The following is a 22,879-nucleotide window of genomic DNA, read 5'->3' as shown; positions in this document are numbered from 1 at the left end:
TCTGATATTTTTGTTTCAACAACTACAAAAACCTTGAGCTGGTCAGCAACGTGGATGGGGATGATGTTGCCCAGTAACCACTCAGCCTGGTTTCGCATCGTCTGGATCTTGAAGCGATGCTTGTCAGCCTCTACGTTTCCATGGTAATGGAGGCGGTAGCTGACCTCGAACTCTCGGTTGAGAAACCAGACCAGAAGAAGAAGCAGGAAGAAGGCCAGGACGGCCTCTGGCACCAGGAGGTCAAGAGGCCGCGGGGGAGGTTCAGGGCCAGGAGTGGCTAATGCTGAACCGCCATCACTGGATGTGGAGATGTTCAGTCTGAGTGAGAGAACGGGGAGAACAGAAGCTATAAAGAGTGATTCAAGCTGAACATAGGAAAAGCAAATAAGCAGACCAAGAAAATGATTAACAGGATGAAATGGAGGCTGGAGAACCCACCAGAGTAAATATAAAAAGCTACTGGTTTTCTACCATTTTCCATTCCCAGTGGCATCTTTAAGCAGTTTGATCATTCAGAGTGTTATTTTTTTGTAATTTTACACCAATGTTTAAATAATCATAGCAGAAGCAGAAATATTTGTTTCTCCACTGGCCTCAATAAATCACACTCAATACTCACTGGTTGACTACCTGGCTACACTAATGCGCCCATATGTCCATCTCTGAATGAAAACAAAAAGTGATTATTCTGCTTCTCTGTCAAAAAGAATTGAGGGAGATGTGGGAAATCACCAACTGAAGTGGAAGTAGATGAGGGATGAAATCCAGACATCCAGGAAAAAATGCAGACCACTAATTAAAAGGCCTAACCAAAATAAATAAAATCTTAACTAATTTAAAAGGCACATATTCTTATGATTTTTAGGTTCATCCGTGTATTTTGGGTTTCTACTAGAACATGTTTAAATGCTTTAGCGTTCCAAAAATGCTTTGTTTTTCTCATACTGTAGTGAGCGTCTGTCTGAAACGCAATAGTATAGTATTAGTTGCAATCACAACATTATTGAACTCCTGTCAGCACCTGTCTTCTGCACTCCAAAACTAATGCCTTTGAAAGACTATGGCAACCATTTCTTGACTATATTACTGTAAATATCTGCTATACTGACAAGAGCATTTTTATAAAAAATGTTGTTTATTTCTGTTCATTTTCTTTTCTATTCAGCTCCCATTTTATTTTACTCTATTATGCATGATGTACCTGTCACATTTACCTGGAACCCATCTGGTTTTTGTTTTTGCATTGTTATTCCCAGCTTGTTGTTGTTTTGCCTGGTCCTGTCTTCTGTATGTTTTTTTTAATTAATGCATTATTTAATTATTTTAAATTTAAAAAAAAACTCCTGTCAGCTTGTTTAAAGTCACAATATTGAATGGGCTGCATGTGTTTCTCTGTGCATGAGCTTTTTGAGGGTTTTTATAGCGCCTAGACCTGCAAAAAAATGAAAATCTAAATTTTTACAAGATGGGAACCAAAGTCCGACTAAACCACTAAAACTGTGTATGATCATCTTTATTTTCATAGCAAATTGGAGTATGTTGTAGTGAACAACAGAAATTAAGCACTGAGAAATGTAGTGACAGTTACTCTTTTTTTTTTTTTTTTTTAATCTTTAGCTTCTTTAAATCTTTAGCATTAGAAATCAGCACAGGTATGCATCAGAGAATACTGAATGTATCAAAGGTTTGAAGGGTAATTTGTCCTCATAAACCCTACCTCAAAAACCTCATGTTCCCTGCTGGTCGACAGACTGATAAAAAGTGATGACTACCAGAAGGTCTTCTGACTGCAGGTTGGTTCATAAAATGATTCTGTTACAACAGCAGTGTGCTCACATACGATTCAAGCAGCTTGTATCCTGTAAGCCTTGAGAAGCAGCTGCCAATCAAAATACTAACTGATAGAGAAAGATGAGTCTTTTCCAGCCCTCTCTGTTCCTCAGTAGTCTAGTCAGCCAACTTGTGGCTCTAATACAAAATCCAAGCCAGCACGGGCTGTATGAGTCATTTCCACCACAAGTGACATTTAGCAGCCATTACTAGTGGTGCACACAGGGAGAGACAGAGGGGGAGAGAGTGAAGGAAAGGTGAATGAAGAGCAGGAAAGCGTGAGATTGAGTAAAAGCCAGCGAGTGCTGTAGTTATGAAAAATACAAAAGAGAGCCGTTGCCCCTGTTGACCCTTCAAATGTCACTCATCCATCAAACCCGTCTGTTTCCACGGAGACACTCACCCATGAACTGGCAAGCTGTTATTACCGGAGCTGAAAGACGACAAGAGTGGTAGCAGTCAGGGAAAAGGGCTCACACACACACACACACACACACACACACACACACACACACACACAACATCACACACATGAACAAACATATATAATACAGATGACAATAAAATCCCCTTTACTGGCAGAAGAACAGGAACATAGAGGTATTTACAGCCACAATTCAAAAACAGGACACAAATGTAAAAAAAACCTAATGCAACAAACTCAAAATTAGCTTTTAAATTGACAATAAAACAAAGTTCAATATCTTGTCTTTGTATTTAATTCAAAGTGCCAAACAACTGGGTAATCTATAATGTTTGAGAATAATGAATTAATGTATACAAACTAATGGAATGGGGAATATATATATATATATATATATATATATATATATACACACACACACACACACACACACAGTATGTGAACATGGAAGGCGTGTGTATTATGTTGTATTATATTAACTCCCACTCCTGCTGTGGCGTTTTCCTGACTGTTCTCCTGACTGTGTACAGTGCAAGAGAGAGAAAGAGAATACCCTGAGCTGCTGGCACAGCAATTACAATATAATATATGTATAAATTATACGTATATGTATGTATAGTGGCAAGACAAAGTGAACCCGTTGAAATTACATTACTGCATTAATTTGTCATAAAATGTGATCTGATCTGCATTTAACCCATTTACGCCAGGAAAGCATTACCGCATTTCTACCATTGAAACCGGGCACGCTGTTGCGTCACTCTACCATTAAGGCCGGGACAGCGGATATGTCATTTTGTAGTATTTGTATTTTTTTCCACCTATTTTTGGTCTCTTGGCCAATGAAATGCATCAGAACATGATCAGAATACATGCGGGAGTGTCGCAATACAACCCTGGACTTTTCCAGAACATTGATATCATGGCGGAAGACGACTATAGCGGAGGAGCTCAGCAGTAAGTGACGGAAGTGATCTTGATGAAAACAGCACCGGCAATTTAATTGCTGATCCGGACTTTGAACCCTCGGAACCAATTGACCGACATTTATGGATGGGGAATATGTTTTTAGACGACATATTTTCACTGAAGAACAGACAGATTTGTGGCCATCTGGAGATAATAATAATATTATTAATAATATATTAATATTAATAATAATAATAATTGATTGTGATGATGATATAAGAAATCATGACTGTTTATGTCTTATATTACTTTATGCGTCGTTGAGTACCCTGAAAAGTGCAATATATAAAATGTATTATTATATTATTTATTATTATTATTATTTTTTTTTTTTTTTTTTTTACAGTAGGGTAATGAGAACTATGTCTATTTCTTCCAATGGTCATATCATGTTTGCATGTTACTAATGGGCATGTATTAGTATTATGCATAGGATTTTTTATTCAGACAAATGTAACATTTGCTGAGTTTGTTGATTTTTTAAAAAACTTTATTGAATGTTTGGACAAATAAACTCAACTTCTCATGAAAGCCATGGGTATAAGCTCTCAAATACTTTTTGAATTTCATTTCTCTCTGCTACAGAGGCTGAAAAATCTTCTGTTGAATTTCCAGAAAAACTTCAGGTTTTAGGGGGTTCTTTCAAAATCGCCCCCAGAGGTTTTCCAGGCATGTTTCTCCAGGCGTTTTAGGCCTAAATGGGTTAAGTCCCAAATATACTGCCCTACAAAGTCTACCTGCAGTAACTAAATTTTTGGTCAAAATTGAGTCATATTTAAAAATTAACTCCTTGATTTCTGTTTTATCTTGTGACAAAGTTTTAGATTTCAATTTTGCTTTATTTCAGAGAAATAATCATAAAAATTGCAGTAACTGCGGTTTGCTTTGACTGAGACGCAAATCAGTTCATCTCTACTGCTTATAAATTACTACTTTGACCTTCACCGGTTACCGATTATAAGACACTGCATATTTCACTTTGTATGAAATTAGTAGACCTCAGACTGGATTATAAGTCTTTTAAATAAATGAAAATATGAGAAGAAACACTAAGTGAATACCTTGACTCCGCCACCAAAGTTCTCTCCCAGTCAATGCCCTGGCAGCACATCACCTCTACCCTCATCCACCTACACTGGCTCCCAGTAAAATCACGCATTGATTACAAACTCCTCCTCCTGACCTACGAATCCCTCAACACCCTCGCTCCTCCATACCTCACTGACCTCCTCCACCCCTAAACACCATCCCGAATCCTGAGGTCCTCTGATACAGGTCTGCTCAACACCCCCCACATCAAATTAAAAACTTTTTGGGCTTGTGTCTTCAGCGTCGCAGCTCCCACTCTCTGGAATTCTCTCCTGGCCGAAATCCGTACAGCTACTGTACCTCCCTGGAAATTTTCCAAAAACTCCTCAAGCACCATCTGCTTCACAAAGGCTTCAGACTCAGTTAATCCCCTCAACCAGTCATCAGTGCCCACTTGTTAAATCATGCCTATTGTATTGTATTATATTAGGTTTCTTGAATAGTACAACTATGCATGGGTGTGTATATACTGCATGTCTATCTCTGTGTGTGTGTGTGTGTGTGTGTGTGTGTGTGTGTCATCTGTGTACAGGTGCATCTCAATAAATTAGAATATCATGGAAAGTTTAATTTATGTCAGTAATTCAATTCAAAAAGTGGAAATAACACTTTATATAGATCCATTACACAGGGAATGAAACATTTCATGTCTTAATTTATTTAATTTCTTCTAATTATAATGATTAAAATTCAGTGTCTCAAAAAAATTGAATATTACAAAAGACCAATTTCAAAAAGTATGTTTAATATGGAAATGTTGGCCTCAGAAAAGTATGTCTATCTATATGACTCAATACTTGGTTGGGGCTATTTGACTTTGAACTACTGGAAATGGACTTTTCCACGATATTCTAATTTATTGATATGCACCTGTATATTTGCATTTGGTATTTGTGTATGTGTGCGCTCGCCTGTACCTGTGCAAGGGGCTGTACAGCAAGAGCAGCAGGGCGACCCCCGTAGCGGTGGCCAGGACTGAGCGCATCCAGAAACTCAGCTGACAGAAGTTACAGTACTGGATGATGGCCAGGATGGTGGCACAGCACAGGAACATGGTCACCTGGAGAGAAGAGGTTCATCATTAATGTGACTTTACAGAGCAACTAAGGACTGTAACAGAACACACACAATACAGTTCAGCCTGTGAGGCCAGGGGAGGTTATTAAAAGGTCAACAAAATAAACAAAGGGTTTTCCACAGTTCTGTTTATTAGTCACTGCTAACTCACATGACTTTATGAAAAAAAAAAACTTCCTTTGTGCATTCATTATCCAAATGTGGTTTAAAAAACCCCATTATGTTGTGATACGTTTTATTGGTACATTGTCGCATTAACAGTTCAAAATAAGCCTTTTTTCCCATGCAAATCAAGACTTTTTCTTCAGATTAGTAGGTGAATTATCAGGTTCTGTTTCAGTTTTTATTTTCCATAAATAGTAGAACAAGCTAACTAAAAAACTATAATTGTAGTTTTATTTGCTTTGTCACAGGAATTTAAAAAAGGTTCAAATGTGTGTTTCCTTTTGAAGACTTGTATTTACTTATGCACTTTAAGTCCTGCACAGAGTAACAATTATGAATTCACAGCCCAAGACATGAAGGCAGGGTGTTATTTTTTTTAGTCATGTCGAAGTCAAACTGCAGATAATAGGGAGGATTCATTTTTCCATGAATTTAACTATCGAGGCTTGAGACAAACCTGATGCAGTGTAATTTCATTTAAGCAATTCTGTCAAAATATGGATATTGATCTAATTATTCTAATACACTGTAAAGTATTTTAAACACCATAGAATCAATAATATTGAGCTACATTTTTGTAATAATAATGTATAATTCAATGTCATTTACTACAGTAGACGACTCATTTAAATATATTTTGTTGAGTGTTCTCTGTAAAATCTATAAACTTTTGTGTTGTTGTCGAGGCTCCTTTGTGGTCTTGGTGGCCATGTCAGGACCTAAATGTTTGTTCAACCACTTGTGGTTTATTTCACAAAATGTGATTCGTGTGTAAAAAGATTTTTTTTTAACTCCCATTTTTATTCTATTTTTATAAAACACTGATTAGAAGTAAAATACTCTCCAGTTAGTTTTTCTCACCCACTGGAATACCACTTTCATCTTTTCTCTGCATGTAATTTAACTGATATGTAAACTGTCAATGTCAGATGCAATATTAATTAAGTAAGAGCAGATTTAATGCAAGTAAAAACTTTTTTTAAGGTAAGAAAAGGGGAGGAGGGGCCTTCATTGTTATACATTTGATCTGATATATAGATCTATTCAAATAAACACATATGAAGACAGTCGTTGAAATTTTTGTGACATTCACAGGTTGTCAATTATTATATTGACAGGATAACATCTTTTTACCACAACTACACATGTCCTCCCTCTCTCCCCCCCAGCACTGTTATTGGGTCTTATATCTTCAAAGGCGTTAAAGTCCAGAAAACTGCATGTCTAATTAACAACCCTCCCTGAGACTACCGCTTTGATCTGCAAGCCCTGAAGAGATGGAGAGAGCGGAGGGGAGCGATGGAGCAGGGTGGGAGAGAAATGGATAAAGAAATAGGGTGTTGAAAATCCTTGAAAAACAACATATCCAAACACCACACATCTTGCAAGCAGCCGCTGGCTCAAAGCTGGAAAGAGGGGATCAAACTTCTACAGAGCTGGATATGGCCTTGACTCAAAACAGCACAGAAACGCTGCAAAGTATGGCTGCTCTCAATCTCCTCACATGCAGGACTCACAGAAGAAGAAATGTCAACATTTTAGGTGCCAAGGTCCACAGGCGAAGCCTCCTGAAGCCTTCTAGCTGTTTTCCTTCTACAGTTCCTATCAGGGCTAATGCCAGTTAACAGCCCTGCTGGTCTCCAAGGATCTCCGGCTTCAGACCACCATGGGCAAGGTTTCAAACCACCCGACCCCTCTCTGCTTACGTTGGCTTGGAGATATCAGAGAGGGCTAACCATTGTAGTTTGAAAATCACTCATAGTCCCACTATGACAATTAGCAGTAGCCCCTGTAGCAGCAGAGTTTGTGTATTAATGGTGACGATGGCCCTGTTCAGACTAGCATTGACACGTGCTTTGGTAGATCGAGTCGATACTGTTGAGTCGATAGTTCTAAATACAGATGTAAACGCAAGTTGCATTGGATCCAGTGGCTCAGACCAGATTTGTTGGTGGTCTGTGCCACATATGGCCTCATTCTTTTCACAGTGTGTACGCCACACTGAACAACCGCCAATGCAACTGATGTCCTCTCTGTAAGTACATTCTCAATTAAAGTGCAACGACAGGCAAAAAAACAACAGGCAGAGATTTTGAGCCAGGTTGAAAGTTGTTACTGTGTTACTTATTTGGTGGTAACGTTTTTCAGGCAGGAAAATAACCATGTAGATTTCCAATATATGGTCAGTTTATCAAAGTAACGCCTGTTGCTTGTCCATACCGTGTGTAGACCTGTAACGATAATTACTATATCGACTTATCGTTTGATATATTAAAATGGACAAGATAGTTTTTTCTGGACTCAATGTATTGTCTTTTACATGCAAGACTTTTTGTGCTTTTTTGTGTTGTGTTTGAAGTAATGCTGCAAATGTTTGACAGGCAGTATGAATAGCTGAAAACAACTATATTTCCCAAGCAGCCATTCCAGCTGTTTATATGTTATTTTAATAATAAAATAATACAATACATAATGTTTATCTCAGTGCATTTTTTTGTTAACGGCTTGAAAGTCTATTTTATTTGTTTTGGTAGTAGTTTATTAATTTATGTTTTACTTATCTAGGATATTTTAATATTTCTTTTCCACATTTCAAATCCAATGTTGATTATGCTCAAGATTTAAAAATTAATTGTACTAATTACAATAATTATCCTCTAATATCGTTATACTATCGTTTATCGTGATAGTTTCTGGCAAAATGTATCGTCCTTAAAAAATGTGTCATTGTGACAGGCCTACCCATGTGAACAGTCGTATGTAGTAGGCAGTACGTTAGTAGGCAGTACGTTAGTAGGAAGTATGTTAGTAGGAAGTATGTTAGTAGGAAGTATGTTAGTAGGAAGTATGTTAGTAGGCAGTACGTTAGCAGGCAGTACGTTAGTAGGAAGTATGTTAGTAGGCAGTACGTTAGTAGGAAGTATGTTAGTAGGAAGTATGTTAGTAGGAAGTACGTTAGTAGGAAGTACGTTAATAGGAAGTATGTTAGTAGGCAGTACGTTAGCAGGCAGTACGTTAGTAGGAAGTATGTTAGTAGGCAGTACGTTAGTAGGAAGTATGTTAGTAGGAAGTATGTTAGTAGGAAGTACGTTACTAGGAAGTACGTTAGTAGGAAGTATGTTAGTAGGCAGTACGTTAGCAGGCAGTACGTTAGTAGGAAGTATGTTAGGAGGAAGTACATTAGTAGGCAGTACGTTAGTAGGAAGTATGTTAGTAGGAAGTATGTTAGTAGGAAGTACGTTAGTAGGAAGTACGTTAGTAGGAAGTATGTTAGTAGGCAGTACGTTAGCAGGCAGTACGTTAGTAGGAAGTATGTTAGTAGGCAGTACGTTAGTAGGCAGTACGTTAGTAGGAAGTATGTTAGTAGGAAGTATGTTAGTAGGCAGTATGCTAGTAGGAAGTACGTTAGTAGGAAGTATGTTAGTAGGAAGTATGTTAGTAGGAAGTATGTTAGTAGGAAGTACGTTAGTAGGCAGTACGCTAGTAGGCAGTACGTTAGTAGGTAGTATGTTAGTAGGAAGTATGTTAGTAGGAAGTATGTTAGTATGCGATTCCAAATACAACCTCTGTCTGTATTGTTTTGATGTCTTTGTCTTTTCATTTCCAGCAGACTAGGCAGGGGAAGTGCATTGCTGCATACTGCCAGTTACAAACAACAACCCTTTGCAAATGAAAATGTTAATTTGCATATTTTTAATGTTGTTGCTTTTATTTTTGTATTTTATCTAATTTTAATCTAGATCTAATCTAATTTGTCTGTGTTGTTATGTGTGAACTATGTGAAGCACTTAATGTTGCATGTTTGTATTTAAAGGTGCTATATACTGTAAATAAAGCTGAATTGAGTTGAGTTGGGTTTTTTATCCTACCACTATCTACTGACAGGCTTACCTGGAGGGGCAAGTGGACGCTGCGGGTGAGGTGGGACAGGACAGAGATGGCAGGGAGGGAGACTAACACAGCCCCAATCACGTGACGGGGGACCCATCCAGAGACCACCAGTAGTAGGGAGCGGGTACAGTTCATCACCTCCTCCAGGTAGAAGGCCATACTGCGCGAGAGGAGAGGAGAGGAGAGGAGAGGAGAGGAGAGGAGAGGAGAGGAGAGGAGAGGACTGATGAGTTTCCAGCAGCACAAATATCAGTTCATTCTAAATCAAACCAACAAAATCAACAACAGACATAAGTGAACAAAATCAAAGTAACACAAAAAAAGAGAAAAGAAAAATGCATTATCTCTCCTTGCATCACTCTCACTCCACCCCCAGCCCTCTTCCTGCCCATCAGCGCTTAATTAAGACATATTATTAAAACACAACTACACTGTCTAAGTCCCTCCAAGAAGATGAAGATGTATTGTCCATTCTGACAATGGCAATAAGTGGAAGTTAATTTGTTTTCAAGTGTTCCCTACTGAGAAGCTTTCACATCAATAAAACACACTAAAAATACATAAAACACATTTTTAGCAGTTGCAGACACTGGAAACTCAAAGTAGACACATTTGTTTTTGTTTGGAATTCTACCTGGTACCAGGACGTCATTGTGCCAGTTTCCGAGCCAATGCTTTCTGGACATGAGCCAGTCATATCTGACCGGGGACGATAATCTATTGTGGTGTGGCAGCCAACCACCACATGAAAAAATTTGTTTTGGTTTCAGTGGAGAGTTGTGGTGCTATGCGATGGTCTATCGGTGGTTTTCAACCCTGAGCCACTGAGGCCCAAGAGGTACAGGCTTTTAATCCAACCAAACACCACAGCAGTCGATTTGGAAACCAACACTGAGATATTATTGGGCCCTGAAGGCACAAAACTGACAACAACAGCCTCAATTAAATTTCAGAGGCTTTTCCATCCTTCCAGGAAAACATTATCTAGGGAAAACACAGAGTCCTTGTCATTTTGTTGAACTATTGGTTAAACTCTTTTAGATGAAACACATGTGTGCACAGTCCCACACACATAGGCACGCCCACAGACGCAGCGTCCTCACCGTATGGACAACACCAGGGAGGCCAGCTCCAACAGGCCTGCCAGGGGAGCCAGGGCCAGGGCAGCGGGAGCCGGAGGGCCCGCGGTGGTGGGCTTCACCAGGGGTGGCAGGAAGCAGGCGAGTGTCAGGGCCAGGAAGACAAAACAGCTGAGGAGAACATCCAGGAAGGAGCTAAAGGTGGAGCTCGCAAATGTCTGCACCTGAACCTGGTTCCTCACCTGGAGGGGAAGAGGGATGTGAAAGTACTGAATATTATAAGTGTCCAATGCATTCATAATAAACCCCCAAAACATACATTCAATATGTTTTTAAGTAGTATGTAGTACTGCTTTTGAAAAAGTAAAAAAAAAAAAAAAAAAATCTAAGGAGTTATCTTTAGTTATAGTGTTATGCTATCAAATATCTACAATGATGAAAGGTGCCTGTAAAACGAGTGATATTTCAGCATATAGAAAGAAAAACTAAAACTAAAACAAATCATTGTGGTAAAAATTAATTTAAAAAATATTACCTATTTATTTATTTAAAAATGTATTATATATTAATATTATTAAAACATATTCATATTAAAATATTATTATAAATATATTTAACCACATATTTTGACAAAACTACAAAAACAGAACTAGTTTAATAAACATAAGCATAAACAAACAAACTACTTATCGAATATAAGTTTGAAGACACGTAAGTAAACAAACTGTTAAATCAAACTAATATAATATAAAAAAAGAAAAAGAAAAACAAGATAAGATATAGACTGAAAATTTTAAACTAATGCAAAGTAAGACTCATTATCAGGAGTTTCCATTTCGCAGCTTAGCCAGAAAGTCACAGCCAAGTACAAAGACAAATCACCACTGAGAACTACTGATTTCATGAAACAAACGTAGTGTTATTGAGCTCTCTCTGTAGTAACGCTGGTGTAACAGCAGAGGGCTGCAAGGCTGTGAGGTCAATGCAGGCCAAGTGGAACTGGTCCTGTGCGTGTGACAGTGTGTGTCGCATTCATGTGGCATAAAATTTGGGAAATGGCTTGGTAGAAGGAAAACGTTACAGCAACCCCTGCTACCTTTACTAACACATGAAAACACAATCTGACACACACAAAGCACACTATCTAAGACCCTAAATGTATTATAACACTACTGCTTGTCTGAGGCTCTCATACTTTATGTATATTTATATTTATTTTAACATGTTTTGACATGTGCGTCTGTGCTTTTGTCCCATACACATGCTTGACAAATGATAGAAAAATTAAGAATGTGCAGAAGTGCAGGACTTATTTTAAGGTTAGTGTTTAATGCTTATAATTACAGTCAATGTAGGGTAAGAAAGCCAAGTTTTAATAGGTATGATTAAACCTTTTAAAGTGTGTGTGTGTGTGTGTGTGTGTGTGTGTGTGTGTGTGTGTGTGTGTGTGCGTGCGTGCGTGCGTGTGTGTGTGTGTGTGTGTGTACCTCCTCCTTGTAGCTGCTGCGGTAGGCCTTCTCCAGAGGTCTCTCGAGGAAATTGAGGCTGATCTTGTTGATGGGTGGCTTGAAAAAGTAGTCCTTCATCAGACTGTGAACCGCAGAGAATGAACCAAAATTACCATTTGAGTAGATTGTGCAGGTGGAATTTTTTACCCAGTTTTGCCTTGTGACCTTGTCTTTAGGATGTTTCAACCCTGCATTGCAGTTAAATAATACTCTGGTTTGTTTGTTTGGGTTGGTCTGAAATCAGCAGTCATACTCTGGTGTAGCCTATTCTACGGCCTCTGAATGTAGAGTTATCAATATATCATATGACAATAAGTGTGGAAAGTGGTTGCATTTTTAGGACCATCATGAGGCCTTCCTGTGTGGAATTTACATATTTATCTCTTAGTTCTTGTGTGTTTCCTGACACATTCAACTGTGAAAGTGAATGAATCAGTCTAATGCTGTGTTTCATTTTTGTCATATATTGAAAACTTATGAGGGTATCCACATGACTTGAAAGGAAGAACATTATGTTTGGTTTATATAATCTATATAAGTTGTTCTTGTTAATATAGAAAGCTAAAATATATAAACAGAGATCAAATGGATCACTTCAACTATATTCACTCCCTCACCCCAATCATACAGAATCATTCACCTTGAGCTGTATTATTATCGGTTTATAAATTGTACCTTCAACCTCCTTGCTTACCTGTCCTCCCTGATAACATCCACAAAATGAGCGTCACTCTTTTCTCTGAAGTTCTTATCACGCAGCTGGATCAGGGCGGAGTGATCCATTTCTGTGCCCGTTGCCCCTGCGCCGCCAGCAGCCATGCCTAGACTGGTGCCGGTCCCCGTGCTAGTGCTCGTCTTCTTCTCTTTCTCCTGGAGCATGTCACACAGAGAACTCTGGCTAGCTCGCACTGGATCCTCCAGCGGGGGACTCAGGAGACCGTTGGCTGCTCTGGGGGAGTGTCCTGGGATGAACTGGTTTCAGGGGAAGAAGAGGAGAGGGGAAAGAGAGAAGAGCAAGAGAAGAGAAGAGCAAAGAGGGAGGGACACAGAGAATGGTTGTGACAAAAGCTTAAAGTGGTGCCCATTAGAATCCTACATCAGGTCGGGCAACAGGCTCAGGGGCAGTATTTTGTCTTAAATCAATTCCTGGGTTTATCACTTTGAACGTGCTGTTTAAACAATGTTTTTTGAACAGTGCATGGTTAGTATCGGATTTGCAGTTTCGGGTCAGACTGTGGATCTGAACAGGTTGTGGAACTAGGCCTGTCACGATAATTACTTCATCGATTTATCGTTTTATATATAAAAATGGACACAATAGTTTTTTTCTGGACTCAATATATTGTTGTTAACATGCAGGACTTTTTCTGCTTTTTTGTGTTGTGTTTAAAGCAATGGTGCAAATGTTTGACAGACAGAACGAATTGCCAAAACACTATATTTCCCAAGCAGCCATTCCAGCTGTTGATGTGTTATTTTAATAATACAATAATATAATACATAATGTTTATCTCATTGCAATGTTTTGTTAACAGAGCATGGAAGTCTATTTTCTTTGTTTTGTTTGTAGTTAATTTATTTGTTTTATTTATATAGGATATTTTAATAGTTTTTTTCCACATTTCCATGCCAATGTTTAATACTTTTGAGGTTTAAAAATGAATTGCTGTGGAAAAGGATGTACTTATTATGCTCTAATATCGTTACGAAACTAAAACAACATTGATACAACGATACTATCGTTTATGGTGATAGTTTCTGGGAAAATATATCGTCCTAAAAAATGTGTTATCATAACAGGCCTATGTGGAACTAAGTGGTCATATGTGTGTGATGGGGTGGATACAGTATTGCACGTTGGGGTGCAGGTTTTAAAAATCAGATCTGTGGAAAAGGCTGCTGCTCATGCCTGCATGTGTGTGCTGTACCTTGGCACTGCTGGTCTTGTGCTCCTCCTGGCAGCCATTCAGCACAGCCACGTCATCACCCTGCTCTGCCCCCGGAGACAAGACCACACTACGGGACACGCATGGAGGCTAAAGAGACAAAAGGTCAGTGGGGATAAATAAAAACATATCAAACAGGAGCAGTTTGAGGTATAACAACACTTGGATAGGAGTGTTTTAGGGTGGACACTGTGGTTAAAGGACTACTACCTGTCATCATAAAAAAGACAAATGCAATTTTTTTTAGAAACAGTTGAGCTACACTGTATGTTCCACACTCTCACTTTTTTTGTTTTTTGTAACTTACCCTGATCCTGTCTGGAGGTTGGTGGGGCAGCGGGGGCTCTGCAGCCTGTGCTCCCCCAGGGATGAGGTCCGGTGTGCGGGGCTGAGAACAGGAGGACAGGCCGACCCCAACATGATCTCCACCAGACGGCCCCACCTGAGAACAACCACACTGCACTGCAAGCTCTGTCTTCCTTCCTGAGATCAGGTAGGTTTTCAGTCCTGAGGAGAAGCACAAACAAAAAATGGTAAGATGATAAGAACTTCGTTATCATGATATTCATAATTTTCTTGGTCTGACTTGAGGTGCAGCAGATAAAAGCTATTCCGAAAAGGCATCATTGTTGTGGTGACACTGAGAATGCAATTATTTCAACAACATAAGAGGCCACAAAGAAATTTTAAAAAATTAATTTACTAATTTTAAAGTTGATTTATTTATGTGTTGTTTTACCTTTGCATTGCCCCCTTATTTATTTGCCTAAACTTATTTATTTACGTATTATTCTGTCTATACGTTTTTTATGCATTTCTTCTTCATTGTGCAAAAAACTGAGACTACTTTTAACTTTTGAGTGACAGGCCTTAATGAACACATTTTTCACTTGTGAAAACAGTGGCTGGTTGCAGACATACATAGCCTCATCAGCCAATCATCAGCCACCCGTTGATTCAAACATGCTGACAAGTAGGTGGTAATGCAATACTGGGTGTTTCACCAACTATATTTGCACATCAGGCCAGAGCTCCGGCCATGTTCACACTAGTGTAGGGCCAACAAGGAAATATACAAACAGTGGATTAGAGTAGTGGCCCGTAGCCAGCAGCTATCAGCCTGTCCAAACACACAGTAACCTGGCTAGCTGGCCTCTTTGTTCAAACAGCTAAAGGTGGTAACCTTGTTAGCAAGGTGATGACTGGAGGGGCAACTGTAGGCCATTAATGAACCTGGTCCAGGAGTCTTTATTCGCTCCCTGCCTCCACCTGATTGCTAATGTTACATTCCATTGTCATGCACACTATTTACTCTAAAAATGACCCCCTCTTTTGGCACTCCTGCACTATGGGCATGAGTTGTTCCTGAAGCCAATTTTAAAGCTACTTCTGTGTTATTGTAGCAAACCTACTGCAGCACCATTCCTGCATCAGTGATCTTTTAGGTATGTGAGATAAGGGCTTCCAGGACAAACATACTGTATTAATGCGTGCCAAGCTCAGCTATGTCTCTAATGTTGTAAAGATAGTTCTCTTATTTTGAAAGAATTTTCATTGCAGATCATTTTAATAACAAATATAAAAGCATTTGCTTTTTGTTTTTTTTATATTTATGTCTTTTGGAATTTAATTGATGCAGGAATTGTCGCTTTGTGAGCAACATTTAAGCTTAGCCCCTTCTCACTGCCTCAATGGAAATGCGAGTAAACCCTAGATTCACTCTTGTTCTGGAACGAGCTTTGTTTGCTGTGCGTTTCGCCCTTGCTTTGTTTGTGTTTTCTTAGCTTAGTTCCCAAAGGGTGACACCTAGAAACGTCTCAAACAGATGAAAATAAAAACAAACGAGAAAATACAGGCAGAAGGCAGGGTCTCCCAGGTATGTCAATCAGCATGAGTGACAAATTAAAAGGATTCATTTTTTTTAGAAAAAAATCCTACATAGTATACCTTTAAATATTTTGTATTGTGTCTTAAAATTGGTTGGTACTAATAAGGCCATTTCATAGTGCGGTCCAACAAATGTCCCGCTACATTGCAGAAAGAATCTGTGCCGGCTTAGTGATCCTGCGATAGTCAGAGCACAGTGCTAATAGGCTACACAGTTAGCTCTCTAGCAGTACAGTATGCATGTGCTGCAGCAGCATGTGTTCAGTTAGCAACCTCTGTTTGTTTACAACAAGCACTTTGTGCACAGTTAGCGATGTCGGTTTGTTTACAACAAGCACCAGACGCTGTGCACAGTTAGCAACGACGGCCGCAGTTGTTGTGCAGCTGCTGATTTGATGACTGTCCGACCAAGTGGGAGGTGTGTGTTAGACGTCATGCGCAGCGTCAAATATTCCGCCTGGCGGAAAATTGGTGGGATCATTTGATCCCGGCATCCCGCTTTGGGTTCTTTCGTAGTGGAGGCGAGACGTTACAGAGCTGTAAATGTCACTCCATGTAACGGGACTATGAAAGGGCCTATAGATTAGATTTTTTTGTCCCCAGGGGGAAATTCATTTTCACAGCACTGTACATTTGAACAAATACCACATCCATTACACAACAACACATGACAGAGAAACATGACATTGCAAATGAACATAACATTCTGTGCTCATCGCGCTATTTTGTTTAGAGCAGCAATGGCTGCAGGGATCAGGCTTTTTCCCGGAAGGCAGTGGGGTGAGGTACTGGTTGAGTGGATGTGCAATGTCCTGTTCTATTGTGGTTGCAATGCGTGAGATGGCTCTGTTGTTCAGTTCTGTGAGACTGGGTGTTGGGAGTCCGATTATTTTGGCAGAAGTGTTGGTGATGCATGTTAAAATGCATCTTTTATTGAGTTGCACTTTAGTAATTACAGATTCCATTTAGCTTGGTAATGTTTTCTATTCAGTTTGGAAATTATCTGTGAGTGAATGAGACCAACAGGCTGTAAAAAAACATTTTAGAAAATATATGAATCCAGATTTTGCACGAGAAAGGTCCATTCAGAGAATCTCCTCACGACCCGGCAGGTCAACCGACGTGGAGTTCCTCATTCAACAGAGAAAGGGAAAGATATGTCATGATGCTTCAACCTGTGTAAGTATGACTGATGAGGTACGTCCCTTATGTGAAAGCATGTGCGTCAGTCTGATGCTAAGAGGCGTTCATGAGTCGGTTTGTGTACCACAGAATATTTGCAACATTTTTTGTGAATCTAACTGCCACACACACACACACACACACACACACACACACACACACACACACACACACACACACACAATCATAGACTCCCCCTCATGTCTGTCTGTCTCTCCTCTGACTGTATTTATCTACAGTTGCAATATCTCTCCAGCCTTTTTCAGCAAGCCAGTGTAATAGACATCTAATGTGACAATAGAGTAACAGCTTCTATAAACCAGCAATAAATAGCAGTAGCTGTATTGTTGCTACTGCTTCCACTCCTGGCTTTAAATTTCATTGAATGTTTTGCAGCTTTTCCAACCTGCTACTCACAATAACACTTTCTGGGAACTCTTGTGATTTGATGACATGGAATAAAAATAAGAACTTGCCTTGAAAAAGTCAAACTGATCACATTATTGGCAGAACTAAAGCAAGTTTCTATGATTTGGTGTATGATTGTTTCAGGAATACAGGGTTAATCTGCTGTAGGATGGGAATTTAAAAGGAACCAGCAGTGGTAACGTTTGCCACTGTGGAACCAATGGACATGACTGAGTTTCACCACAGCTTTCTGTTCTGCTCCCTTGTCTGCATAAATAAAATTAGTTATGAATGCGTAACCAACAATGAACTTATCTTGGGACTCTGGAAGCACTGTGTGTCTTGTTCTGTGCCCCGGGACACTGTTGACTTGGCAGACGTCCTCAGCCTGCAGGCCTAACAGCCCTAACTTAGGGTTTGAGTCCTCTGCCAAGCAGGCGACAAAGGCCATTTATGAGATCTCAACCCATTCACTCACACACACATTCTTTCTACTTCTATCTTTGTGAGGGCCCTCATTGGAATAGTGAATTTTTCATTAATTTTAGTTTTAATTTCGTTGTGAATTTTTTTTTCAAATTCAGTTAGTTTTAATTAGTTTTTACAGTGAGTGTGCTAGTTTTAGTTTTTATTAGTTTTAGTTTTCTGTAATGGGGTATTTGTTGGGTGGGAGATTAAAAGAGGTCACAGTAAATTTTGCCTTTATTTCCTTTGTACTTTCTACCTTTCTGATCCATCTTCATTATGTATGAAAAAAGTTGACAAAAACGAAAACGAAGGTCATTTTCACTATAATTTTAGTTAGTTTTGTAACCACAAAATACAGTTTCAGTTAGTTATCATTTTTTTAAAAACTCATTTTTATTTCAGTCAACGAGAATGTTTTTTTAATTCTAGTTTTCGTTATTTCGTTTCCTTTTCGTTAACTATAATATCCTTGTTCCCTAGCCCCTTATGTCAACCCTAACATGAACCTAACTGTAACCTCTAACCCTAAAATAAAGTGTGAAATCTCAAAAGTGAGGACTGGCCGAAATGTCCTCACTTTGCAAAAATGTCCTCACTCTGTTGGTTAAAAACGCGTTTGGTCCTTACTATGTAGGAAGTACAAGAACACACACACACACACACACACACACACACACAAAGGTTCACTGCTGTTCTCAGCTCAGACAAAAGATTTGTGTCCCCCCCAAATGACCTTAAAATACAAATCAGCACATTATATTACATAAGACTTGCTTCCTGTAACATATGTCTTGTTGGTAACTGAAATGTGTTCGTTTTTTGTAGACCTTTTTCAAATTTTGACTTGTAAGATTAGGATCCATGAAAAACTGGTTTGCAATTGAGGATTTAAAATTGACTCTTGGCTCAGTGAGGTCAACCATGCCACCAGAAACATCTCTAAATACCCAATATGGTACAGATTTATTTATTTTCTAAAGATTGTGGGAATTATCCTACGTTATCTGATAGTGAGGAGACAGAGGGAAGACATGCAGCAAAGCGACCTCAGGCTGGATTCAAACCCGGGTCTGCTGACAAGGACCCAGACTTGGTGGTATGCGCCGGGACACCCCCAGAGTTTATATTTGAGTTTAGTTTATCTTATTTCTGAAACTGTGAAATTGTTAAACTGGCTTTATATTGGCATAGAAGAAAACAATAATTGATCATCAGTTGCCGAAAAACGGTCCGATTGTCAATCAACACAAGCCAGCTAATAACAATGTAAAAGGCTCTGTTTTATTTAAGTGTCCTAGTTTAACCTGACAGTGTGACAATAGGCCAGCAGGAATAATACTGGGAACCTGAAAGTTAAGTAGCTCAATGGAATTCATCCAACATTTATTTTATTTTTTATACCTGTGTTTTTTCTGCTGTGACATGTCAAATGTCTTCTGCTGTAAAGACCTATTAGGAGAATAATGAATGAATGAAAAACGAATAATTCCCACGGAAGCAAAGGCACAAAATCCTACAAAAGCCAACAACTGTGAGTGACGTGATGGATTTCAGAGACCCCCTAACTTTTTAAGTTTAACATAAAAATGTTGGTTCATGTAATGTATGTACAGGTGTATCTCAATTAATTAGAATATCATAGAAAAGTTTATTTATGTCAGTAATTCAATTCAAAAAGTGGAAATAACACATTATATAGATCCATTAGACACAGAATGAAACACTTCATTTATTTATTTTCTTCTAATTATAATGATTATGGCTTACATTTAATTAAGACCTAAAATTCAGTGTCTCAAAAAAAATTAATTGCAAAAGACCAATTTAAAAAAGTATGCTTAATATGGAAATGTTGGCCTCTGAAAAGTATGTCCATCTATATGCACTCACTCCAGAATATTCTAATGTATTGAGATACACCTGAGTCTTAATTCCATTTTGCAGTTAGCCGATTGGTTGCTGAAATGACAGAAGGCCCTCATTACTGTAATGTACCGGATATATTCAGTCATTTTTTAACCTTTCGTGTCAATAAAAGTCCACAAAATACTCTAGCTAGAGATGTAGCGGTGCACGAAGACTACAGACTTTTTGTGATCGTCTTGCCACTCTAGTATGCATGAGAGGCAAAATGCTAACGAGTTAGACACACAGACACAGAGAAGATAGCGAAAGCAGAGTGGCAAACGGCGAAGAGATGGCGAGGGGGAGGAAGAGACCGAGAGCACTTTGAAGGTCACTGAGTTTAGCATGCCTTGCATAACCCACATTCCTTGTCTACTTCCATTTCAGCTTTCTAACTTTATCAACAGCTTGCTCTCTAAACTCTAAAACAGGCCTTGAATTGTGAGGGCGTTTAAAGGCTTGGCATAAAAGACACTAAAAAATTGTAGTTTTCTGACAGTCAACTGCACAGTAGGTTAATGTGTGTGTGCTTAGGTATCAGATTCTTTCTAGACAGCAAAGTGTCACTGCATCTCCTGTGTGTTTATTCAAGCTCTATGGCATAACAGAGCCAATACTTTACTACTGAGCCTTCACAGCCAAAGTCATTGTGGTCTCTTGGGTGTGTGTATATCTGTGTGTGTTTGTGTGTTTATGTATTGATCTTCTCCAGGCTCTGTAAAAGCAGCACTCTGGGAAAGAAACTGACACCAGCACTCTAAAGTCTCAAAGCAGCTCAATGGTTTTTATTGATTTATTCAGTCCAGCTGGCTGGAGCAGAGACGGTTCAGCTGAGGACAGCTACTACTAAAACAACGAGAATACACACAGACATACAAACAAACACACACACACAAAGAAATGCAAGGTTTATACTTTTACACTATTAACGTGCATTGTTAGGACAGAAAGTGCAATTGTTAAGTGAGTTGTTTGTTCATTGAAGTTGATATAAAAATGCATTAATTCATTATCCTTAACAGCTTATCCGCACTCAGGTTGTGGGGGGCTGTCATTGGGCGAGAGGCTGGGTTTACCCTGGACAGGTCTCCAGACTATCACAGGGCTGACACATACAGACAGACAATCGTTGATGCTCTCATTCACTCTTATGGGCAATTTAGAGTCACCAATTAAGAGAACATGCAAACTCCACACAGAAGAGCCACATGAATGCATCACAAAAAAACAAAAAATAAAAAACGGTTCCCACTGTCCGCACGCACCACCTAAAAGCACTTAGGTTCTAATGGACTCAAACTTAACCCACGGCACTTACTCATGCTATGGTTCTTGACTTCATCTTTGCTTGTGTTGTATTAACTGTCAAATGTACATCGCTTTGGATAAAAGCATCTACTAAATAACATTGTAGAATTGTTGTAGAACAGGTTAACCAACAAATGCTTGTTATTTTTAAAAGATATTACTGGATTATTAAAATCTTTTAAAAAAGCGTAATTTTCTGTTTATCGACTCATCCTTTAAATCCGCTCCACACCAAGCACAGATCTTCGGCCATTGCAGAAGCTTTAGTTGGTTACATTCAAGTCTGAATCCTTTAGGGTCCGTTGGGCCTCAGGTCCACTTGTTTTTTGTGTCAGACAATAATTCTCAAGCTTGTGAAGCACTCTAATGCACATTTACTGAAACAGAGAGACCGATAGCTGTATACACACACACACATTCCCAAGTGAGTGCAAAGTATACCCATTCTTTGAGAAAGGGCTTCATGGTTAGGGTGATTAAATGTGTGGTGATCAGCACGATGAGCTCAGTACCGAAGCAACCATAGATGAATAAAGGGGTTTATATCTGGTAACTTTAGAGGCCTTAGCAAATGATGCACATCATTTTCATACAAATGAGACAATTCAATGAGCGCTGTGTGAAAGCATTGTTTTTTTTTCTAATTCACCCATTTATTCAGGTTTAAATCCAATGACTTCATTAATTAATAAGACCTCTAATGTGTCATCCATCGATAAGTGCATAAGGCAACAACTACAGTAATCAGTAGTAGGGCTGGGTGATATATCGATATAAAAAATATATCAGTATATTTTTAAATGTGATATGGAATTAGACAATATTGCATATAATGATATAGTTCAATTTTTTTCTTTCTTTATATATAAATGCTGCCCTTACTAGGGTTTGTCATATTTAGTTCTTTTGTAATGTTCATGATTCTTTTCTCATATAAATATATTTATTTCAGAAAAAAATTGGCCTATTTTATTTCATAGGCTATTTTTATTTAAGATATTTTTTTTTATTTAAATACGCACTTTATAGAGATTTGATTTTTTTTTTAAAAAGGTACTCCTTTTGTTATACAGTATTTATGTTCACTTAAATAAACAGTTTCAATAAAAAAACTTGTGACATGTCATATTTGGCTTTAACTTTGATTGAACATTTGCTCTCACTTTGCAATAAAAATATCTGAACATATATCGTATATCTATATTCAGCCTAAATATATCGGGATATGACTTTTGGCCCATATTGCCCAGTCCTAATCAGTAGTATAATAAAAAACAGTGTTTTCATTGTTATTGTCCATCTATTTATTTTAAATTTGAAAAGTTGCATACATACTTCAGTGTGCACAAAATAATAGAAAGAAATAGGAACAACTGTTGAGACTAATAATTTAGTTGTTTCTGAGTGTGTAGGTATGCAGAGTACACACACAACCCACAGCCTCCAAGAGGACATAACCCTTTAAACACAAGACACCCTTTCCAGGAAATATGCAGCATCTGCCCGTCTGAGACATATTGGATGGTGATATATCCGAATGAACACGCGCACGTACACACTCACACACCCACACACACGCGCGCGGTTTCTGGCGAGTATGACTCATCCAAGGTAGTGAACTGCAGTGTGATCGCCTTTGCCCCATATATCCTCATTTAATAGGAATTACCAACCATGTGCAAACACACACACATACACACAGTACATGCACTACGGGTATGCAAGGGTGAATAGACGTGAATG

At 38.7% G+C, this 22,879-nt stretch overlaps 1 protein-coding gene across 1 annotated transcript in view; it reads right to left on the bottom strand.

Annotated features, from left to right (window-relative positions):
* Nucleotides 1-22,879, bottom strand: part of adcy9 (adenylate cyclase 9) — a 49,267-nt gene that overhangs the window by 4,797 nt on the left and 21,591 nt on the right. The window contains exons 2-10 of the mRNA XM_059336073.1: nucleotides 14,286-14,485; nucleotides 13,961-14,068; nucleotides 12,727-13,004; nucleotides 12,012-12,114; nucleotides 10,549-10,766; nucleotides 9,446-9,605; nucleotides 5,230-5,372; nucleotides 2,234-2,263; nucleotides 33-318 (exon numbers count right to left, since the gene is read on the bottom strand). Coding sequence (XP_059192056.1) covers nucleotides 33-318; nucleotides 2,234-2,263; nucleotides 5,230-5,372; nucleotides 9,446-9,605; nucleotides 10,549-10,766; nucleotides 12,012-12,114; nucleotides 12,727-13,004; nucleotides 13,961-14,068; nucleotides 14,286-14,485 — 1,526 coding nt within the window. The remainder of the gene's footprint in view (nucleotides 1-32; nucleotides 319-2,233; nucleotides 2,264-5,229; nucleotides 5,373-9,445; nucleotides 9,606-10,548; nucleotides 10,767-12,011; nucleotides 12,115-12,726; nucleotides 13,005-13,960; nucleotides 14,069-14,285; nucleotides 14,486-22,879) is intronic.

The sequence above is a fragment of the Centropristis striata genome, chromosome 1 (genome assembly GCF_030273125.1).
Source record: "Centropristis striata isolate RG_2023a ecotype Rhode Island chromosome 1, C.striata_1.0, whole genome shotgun sequence".
Lineage (NCBI taxonomy): Eukaryota > Metazoa > Chordata > Actinopteri > Perciformes > Serranidae > Centropristis > Centropristis striata.
The sequence above is the reverse complement of the archived record's forward strand: the minus strand, read 5'-3'. Positions and strand labels throughout refer to the sequence as shown.